The sequence below is a fragment of the Micropterus salmoides genome, unplaced genomic scaffold (assembly GCF_014851395.1).
Source record: "Micropterus salmoides isolate LMB-PRFRI ecotype aquatic unplaced genomic scaffold, ASM1485139v1 Ms_hic_scaffold_9, whole genome shotgun sequence".
Lineage (NCBI taxonomy): Eukaryota > Metazoa > Chordata > Actinopteri > Centrarchiformes > Centrarchidae > Micropterus > Micropterus salmoides.
Window position 1 is genome coordinate 19,527,688 of NW_024044681.1, and position 7,767 is coordinate 19,535,454.

Below are 7,767 nucleotides of genomic sequence, written 5' to 3' on the forward strand. Positions count from 1 at the left end.
TATTTATGGTTCATTATCTAGCAAGGCCTGATTTTGATAAATTCCCATATATCCACTTTGGCATTTTTTATCCAAAACCAGTTAAAATCCAATTTAAAGATAAATGTCACCCTGAGGAAATCGGTTTGACAGTCACTTAACAACATGTCAAGTGTTCATTTAATTAGTAAACTAGCACCTGCTTTTCTTCCAAATGTCAGAAGGCAATCTGCCTATGTTAAATGTTTCCCAGTTAAAGAAATCGATTAAATGTCCACAGGATGCACAGTGCAATGTTGAAATCTGTGAAAAATTGAAAGATACCAGGACAAGCTGATCCAATGAACAAAATTTCCCTCGCTCGCTCGATTTCATTCTCTCTCTTACACACACACGGGCTACAATGTGTGATTGATATAGCTAATTCACTCTGTTGTCGTAGCTCAGACGGCATTCGCTCTCCTTCTTGTGCGCAGTTGGTGTTACCAGCATCACGCATTAATCTCTGCCACTCCTCAGGCCACCAACTGTTGTGTATACAAAAGAGAAAGATGTGGTTACAATAAAGGAAGCAAATTCTTTAATTAGATGATTACATGGTGTATGCATCATGTATACGCCTACCCACATGAAATCATTCAACCGTGACTGGATTTGAATGGATAATCCATGTAATCCACATCTCACAATACAACCACAGTCATTATAAAGAACATGGTTGGCTAAATGAGTGTAATTAAACAAGGGCCTGACTCATCAAACTGTCTGGAATAATTATGTCTCTCATATCACCTTTTACCATAGAAACATATAAAAAAATTTTTTGCTTGTGCCTACAGAATGCAAAACACCGGGAAAACAACAATAACGAAAAAAATTATAGATACTACTATCAATGTTGTCATGTAATTTTTCCATACACCAAAAACTATAGCTTTAAATCTACTGTAGACCCTTTATCTGTCTTTGCTTATTATTCAACAACATTTTTGATTACACAAAATGTCAAACTGTCTCATATTTCAGCTTCTAAAATGACTTATGTCAGTGTAAATGTCATATATTTGGGTTTTGGAATGTTGCTCAAACTAAACAAACCATTTGAACGCGAGTGTGGGAAATTATGATGAGCGTTTTTCACTACCTTCTGACATTTTATAGACTAAATGTTTAAAAGATTAAATAGTTGACAGATTAGTTGGTTGTGTAATCCTTGGTTTCAGCCCTAGTAGGAATGTTTCAATTTATGACACAGTGTTAGAAATAGCTATAAACTCTATAGAGACTGTGTGGCTGTTTTGTCTAAACTAGTCCTTACACTTCCAAATAAATAGCAATCCTTGCTTTGCTATGTGCCTTTTCATAATTCTTATCCTTTTCATCCCATGTTTAATATCAGGAGTTAAATCATTAGTGTTATTCAGTAGCCTTTTCGCCTGAGTGACCTTGTAAAATAGCTTCTCTGTGGCAAAAGGGAGGTGTCATCCTACCAGATGCTACATTGATGAGGATGTTTTTTTCTGTTTCCCTCTGTGATCACTGTGTGAGTGCTCTTTTTGTTTGCTATGTCTGCCTGTGTGTTTATTGTGTGTGTGTGCATGTGTGTGTGGGTTTCTGTGTGCTTCCATAGCTGTGTTCAACCTGATCCCAGTGGGGCTTCGTGTGGTGGCCATCCAGGGCGTCCAGACCAAACTCTATTTGGCCATGAACAACGAAGGCTTTCTCTACACTTCTGTAGGTCACCACACACTTACAGACACCCACACCACCACCACCACCAGTAGCATCTCATTGTGATTCTGATCATCATCATCATGATCATTACGGGCCATTAGAGATTAAAACTCTCTTCTTTGGGTCAGATTGAGTAATGAAGCAGCAGCTCTCAGTGTGACCAGTGTCATTATCATCCTATCATCACATCAATACTTTAACTACAGTGGTGTCTTGTGAGTCAGCTTCCATAATCCTGTGTCTGAGCCTCTCTTATCTATCTGCTGATATTGTGGCTTCTCAGGATTGATTTCAGGTCATCCATCAGCCTCCTTTTGTTTATCTCCCTTCAGCCATTCTTTGATAGGAAGATTACTCTGTGTCTATTTACACATGGCTCCTGAAATGCGTTGTTATGCCTTTCCCAGCTAGATTTACACGTACATTCCCACTGTGCATACATTTCCTCAGACAGGTCAGAAGGCAGTGTTGGCTGCAGTGCAGTGCATTAAGTGCATCACTTTAGCTCCTTAGCTGTGATGGTGGGTAGTGTAGCTGCAATAACAACAAGGAATCAACAAAAATAACACGCACTTCCAGCAATCTAGACAAGGCTGTGAGAGCAAAAGATGAAAAGGAACAAAGAGGAAATAAAAAAATGACTCACACCTCAGTGTAATAACAGCCATGCTGCTACGCCTGAACAGGCACGTATGCCACCACAATATCTTGCCCATCATGTCCAGTCCTGGATGCTTTTGGGTTGTCTTGGCTTCAGTCATAACATTGATATCACCTGTTCCATCTTCTCACCTGATATTAAATGCAGAACACACAAAATATTTATAGATACGTACATACATGCACACAACTTAATCACAATTCATACAAGATTAATGGATGACAGAGAGAAAGAGCGTTCTGTATCTTTCTGTTTCTCCTGGCAACCTGGGCACCATCTTTCTCTCAGTGGGCTGGTTGGTATTCAAGGGAGTAGCTGGTTGCTATGGAGATGCAGGAAAAAGGAAATGCAAATGTCAGCTGTCCTAAGTTGGTGCAGTTTGTTCTCGGAGACCACAGCCTGGCTGAGATGATGACTCAAGTAGCGGACCAACTGATGGATGAATAGACTGATGGCAATATGGAGTAATGATTGAACACTTTTTAATGGAGTTGCCATTTCATACTCATAACTTCTGTGACCCTGCTCTTTCTCTGCGGCTAACACTCCACACACACACACACACACACACCTCTCCATGTGTCCTCAATCACCTCCTTGTGTTCTTTCTTTTATGAGTTCTTCTAATATCTGTCACACTTTCCCATCAGGAACATTTTACCCCGGAGTGTAAGTTCAAGGAGTCGGTGTTTGAGAACTACTATGTCACCTACTCCTCCATGCTGTACCGGCAGCAGGCCTCAGGTCGGGCCTGGTACCTGGGACTCAACAAGGAGGGTGGAATCATGAAGGGGAACCACGTCAAGAAGAACAAGGCAGCCGCACACTTCATACCCAAACCGCTCAAAGGTAAGACTAGTGAACTGCACTGAACTGCTTAGTAGTGCTCTGTTAACAGGCAGAAACAGACAAATGTTAAACTGAAGTAGACTTTTATTCTGGGAAAGTATACACATTACTACTTAAAGGTTTTTGGTTATTTCACTTCATTTGGATGTCTGAAAAGCTTCTTTATGTTCACTTTAAATCTAAGTTTGTAACATCACACCTAGTTTGGAAGCCAGTCATGGCACAGTATGCAACTTACAGAAGTGTGATGGAAACTTGAAACTTTCAGGACACATGCAGAGACTTTTCAGTGAAGGTGGAGACATCTTGTGTTTTAACATTTAAACTTCTAAAATAAAACATATCCATAGATTTTGGATTTTTCTGTAAGAAGGTGTAATTTTTAGTAATATTGTGAGTAGTTTATTTAACTTTTCTTGTTGAAAAAACATATCAGAGAAATTTTACTTCAAAACATAGGAAATAGGAAGATGATTGAGAAAATAGGTTTTCTGACCCTTCAAAACATGTCTGGATGGGATCTTAAAACATTCATGATTAAATAAGCAACAAATGAAGTTAATGATAGCAAAAACATCCTTAATTATAACTTAATAAGATAATAATAATAAGATAATTAACATTTAAAAACGAAATATCGTCATTAGGTCTTTGTGGTTAGGCTTTAATCAGATTTGATTGACAGTAGTGTCTCCCTGGTAACATAAGCAAACAGACCCAGAACTCATCATCAGTCATCAGACTTTGACTCTGACTGGTACATCACTTTTTTCCAACAGAGTCCCCCCAACTTCAAATCAGACAGACCAACTAAGCAAAAGATCAAGAACTGTTCATTTAAGAACGCTGAAAGCAATGCCGGTCGCTGAAAGTAAGCTATCTGAGAAAACTAAGACGATCAACTGAACAGAATCTCAGAAAACTAATGGAAAATGTCCAGCTGTGTGGACTAACTTACAGCCGATCACCCCTGCACTCTGTTTCCTGAACATATCTTTAATAGATTAATGCAAAAAGAAAAGGGCATTATTTTATTTTACCCAAGGGAGACATGGCTTAGATGGCACACATATAGAGTTACAGACAGAGATGAAAGCACATCTTAGCGACATGGAAGAAAGTAAGAAAGTACACATTAATATTGAAAGAAATACTGTAAAATTATTGTGGAAATAGAACAATGAAGACAAGAAGAGAGATCCAAGAAGATTGGCTATAATCTGTCAATATGTATATATTTACAATGGATCACATGACTACTTGTATGTGAAAAGCAGGTGTTCTCAGAAAAAAAAGGCTCTTAAAACCCAGTGTACACTACCTGCTCAGCACCAAAACAGCGAGCAGAGAAAGTTAGCAACTAGCTGGTGAACACAGGGGAGCATTTAGCAGATAAAGAGCCAGATATTTCCCTCAGAAATTAGTGGAGAGCAAAACAAAGCTACAAGGAGATTGGCTATTGGACCTACATTCATCAGTTAGACACAAACCTGACTCCAAATGAATGCTAATGTTGCTCTGTATCTGCTTTGTGTGTAAATAGGCAACTGTTTTGTAACTGGCTTGCAACTTAAATGGTGATTTATATCAGAGGCACATTGCCGTTTGTTTCTGTGGCCTCCAGTGCTTTTCTGAAAAAATAATTTGTTTATGTAATGCCAATAACATCATCAGACTAGAAATCCTCACTATTGCTTACTTATATAGATACCTGACCAATATGAGTGCACGTGTTTTGTTGAGAGATGTCTGTTCACTGTATTTTTGTGTTGTCTTTGCAAAGCTGCAGAACGGACAGAGTCCAAAACAAATTTCCCTTTGGGGACAATGAAATATATCTTATCTAATTATCTTATATATATATATATATATATATATATATATATATATATATATATATATATATATAACTTAAAACTCAGCTTAGCATTGCAGGAATTCTTTTGAAACGGTAGTCCGAGCTTCTTCTAAAACCAGAATTAATTAGACTGTTTACATAAAGCAAAGCTCTCAGATATCTACGTGTAGGGGAACTAAATGTACCTAACTGCCTGAACAAGACGTGCATACTAAACCAGAGTGAGTCATTTAGATCAACAACTTGATTAATAATTTAATTCTTGTCTTGTGTGTGTGTTTGTGTGTGTGTGCGCAGTGGCCATGTATAGGGAGCCCTCCCTCCATGACCTGACAGAACTCTCACGGTCAGGCAGCGGTACGCCAACCAAGAGTCGCAGCGCTTCGGCCCTTCTAAATGGCGGAGGGAAGTCGCCCAGCAACAATGACTTATCCTAGCCCCCAACCCTTCACACCTCACATACATACAAACACAAACACACACACACACACACAGATCTCAGGCCGACATGCCCACACAACAGGCTGGCGAGTGGTAGGAGGAGGCAAGGACAAAATGAAGGAGGACAGGAATGTGTTCTTCCACTTAACGGAGCCCACTGTGACTGACTGTGATGTAAATAAATCAAGGACAATCAATCCATCTGGCTCTGCTGTTCTGGTCTGCAGAGGGACAGGATCTGTGAATCTCTTCCCTTGACTACTCTTTCTGCTATATAATAACTAGAGAGATCAAGGGAGGAGAGAGAGAGAGAGAGAGAGAGAGAGAAAAGGATGGAGAGAGTCAGTCAGTCAGTCACAATGTCAGATAAACAGACTGTTACAGAGAACCAAAGAGTCAAAGTATTAACTAACTATGTTATTGCAGTGAAGAAGGAAAGTGGCTTGGAAGTTCCAGGGTGACAAAGGAAGGAAGTCTTTATCTATTCTACCGTACGCTATGTTTACACAGAGCTCTTGGGGTTAAGTCATATTTTTAAAAATAATGAACGTATTCCTTGTACACCTTGTGTATGAGGACTGATCATTTGTTTGCATGCAGGTGCGCCTGTGTGTGTGTGTGTGTGTGAGTGAGTGGCAAAGTATATGCTGTGCTTGAAGTAGGTGTGTTGTGTGTGTGTGTGTGTGTGTGTGTGTGTGTGTGTGTGTTAGTGTGTGTGTTTGTGGGCATGTGAGAGCGAGTGTGTGCGCACGCATGTGTCTGGGTGGGGTGGGGGGGATTTTACCTTTTTAAGATCTGTTGTATATCAGACAAACCTCCTGAGGGCTTTAGCAGGTTAAAATAAGGTTTACTGTATATGCTTCCATGCTTACTTCTTACAAGCAATGCTGTTGTTTATCTTTCCATTTGTTGTTGTTGTCCCTTGCCGTTTGTTTGTTTGTTTGTTGTTGCATGGAAGCTTGTGGACCTCTGCTCAGTAGCAGCATGCCGAAGGTCCTTTTTTGTTTTCTGGTCTTACGTGTTCCTGACCAAAAGAGAACACTAGTGAGCCAATAGTGTCGTACCAGAACACTAGTGAACCAATTTGAGGGTGTTGGAACACTACTGGACCAGCAGTATTGCACCAGAACATGAGTGGACCAATGGTGTTCGACCAGAACCAATGGGAGCACAGATCAACATAATATTTTGGTTCCCGCTGTGGACAAACTAGAAATGCACTAAATAAACTCTTTCTAAAGAAGTTAAAAGACTGTCTTGTCTTATTTTTGTCGATTTATTTCACCCGGGTTGATGTCATATTAAAATGCTTTGAGTCTTGTTTACAATGTTAGAGATTAAATTAACAGTATAGGGTATACATGTACAGTATACATAGTATAGCGTATATATAGTAGTAAGTGTTGATGCACTGCTGTGGTTTAAAGTGTCAAAGTTACCTCTAGTGACATGCAGATAGTTTTGGTTTAATTTGCTCAGGTTTTGTAATATCTGCCTCAGAGATTTCTGCCACCTCCTCACTACAGTGGGGGTGATTGGAATTTCATTTGTTGAGTGAAAAAATTGTCCCTATGAAAATGTGCTTAAGGTGACTTCTGTGAGTTACTTCTGTGAGACACTAATTCTTAACAAAGAGGTTGTTGCTGATTTTTTTTAAATGTAACTTTTTCTAACGCAAGATTCATTCACCCTTATTGAAGGAGATCCTCCTCTCAAATCCTGGGGAAATAAAATGAAACTATCTTGCCCATGTACCACTAGGGGAGTGAGAAAACATTTTCTTTTTCTTTTTCTTTTTCTTTGGGGTGAACTGACCTTTGTCATTTATCAAGTATGATTCTGTTTCAATCCATACAGAGCAATACAGCAGAACCTTTCTCCCGTTATTTCAGACGACCTAAGTAGGTTTTGAGTGTGTAATATGTTCATATTTCAAAAGTGACATAGTATACTAAAAAAAAGTCAGTATGCACACTGAAAAACCAATTGATTTTGGTGTGTTTTTTCTTCCACAATTCAATTCACAGAAAGAAAATGGAAGAGCTGCTGCCGCAGTTAGTTTGAACTGGTCAAGCATGTTGTATCCTAACCAACTCCACAATGTTCAAAGAAGTGCTATAATTTAATTTCGCCACTAGATGGCAGAGTGGTGATTCTGCTGTAAGTTTCTTACATTTAACTTCTCCTGGTACTTCTAGACAGAGACAAAAATGCTCCAGTGTAGGGAATTTAAGAAATGTAAACA

At 39.2% G+C, this 7,767-nt stretch overlaps 1 protein-coding gene across 3 annotated transcripts in view; it reads left to right on the forward strand.

Annotated features, from left to right (window-relative positions):
- fgf13b (fibroblast growth factor 13b) overlaps positions 1-6,759 on the forward strand; it is a 32,784-nt gene extending 26,025 nt beyond the window's left edge. For all 3 annotated transcript variants that reach the window (XM_038709513.1, XM_038709514.1, XM_038709512.1), the window contains exons 3-5: positions 1,610-1,713; positions 3,025-3,223; positions 5,379-6,759. In XM_038709513.1, the coding sequence (XP_038565441.1) occupies positions 1,610-1,713; positions 3,025-3,223; positions 5,379-5,518 (443 nt within the window). In that variant the 3' untranslated portion in view covers positions 5,519-6,759. The remainder of the gene's footprint in view (positions 1-1,609; positions 1,714-3,024; positions 3,224-5,378) is intronic.
- Positions 6,760-7,767: the final 1,008 nt, after the last annotated feature.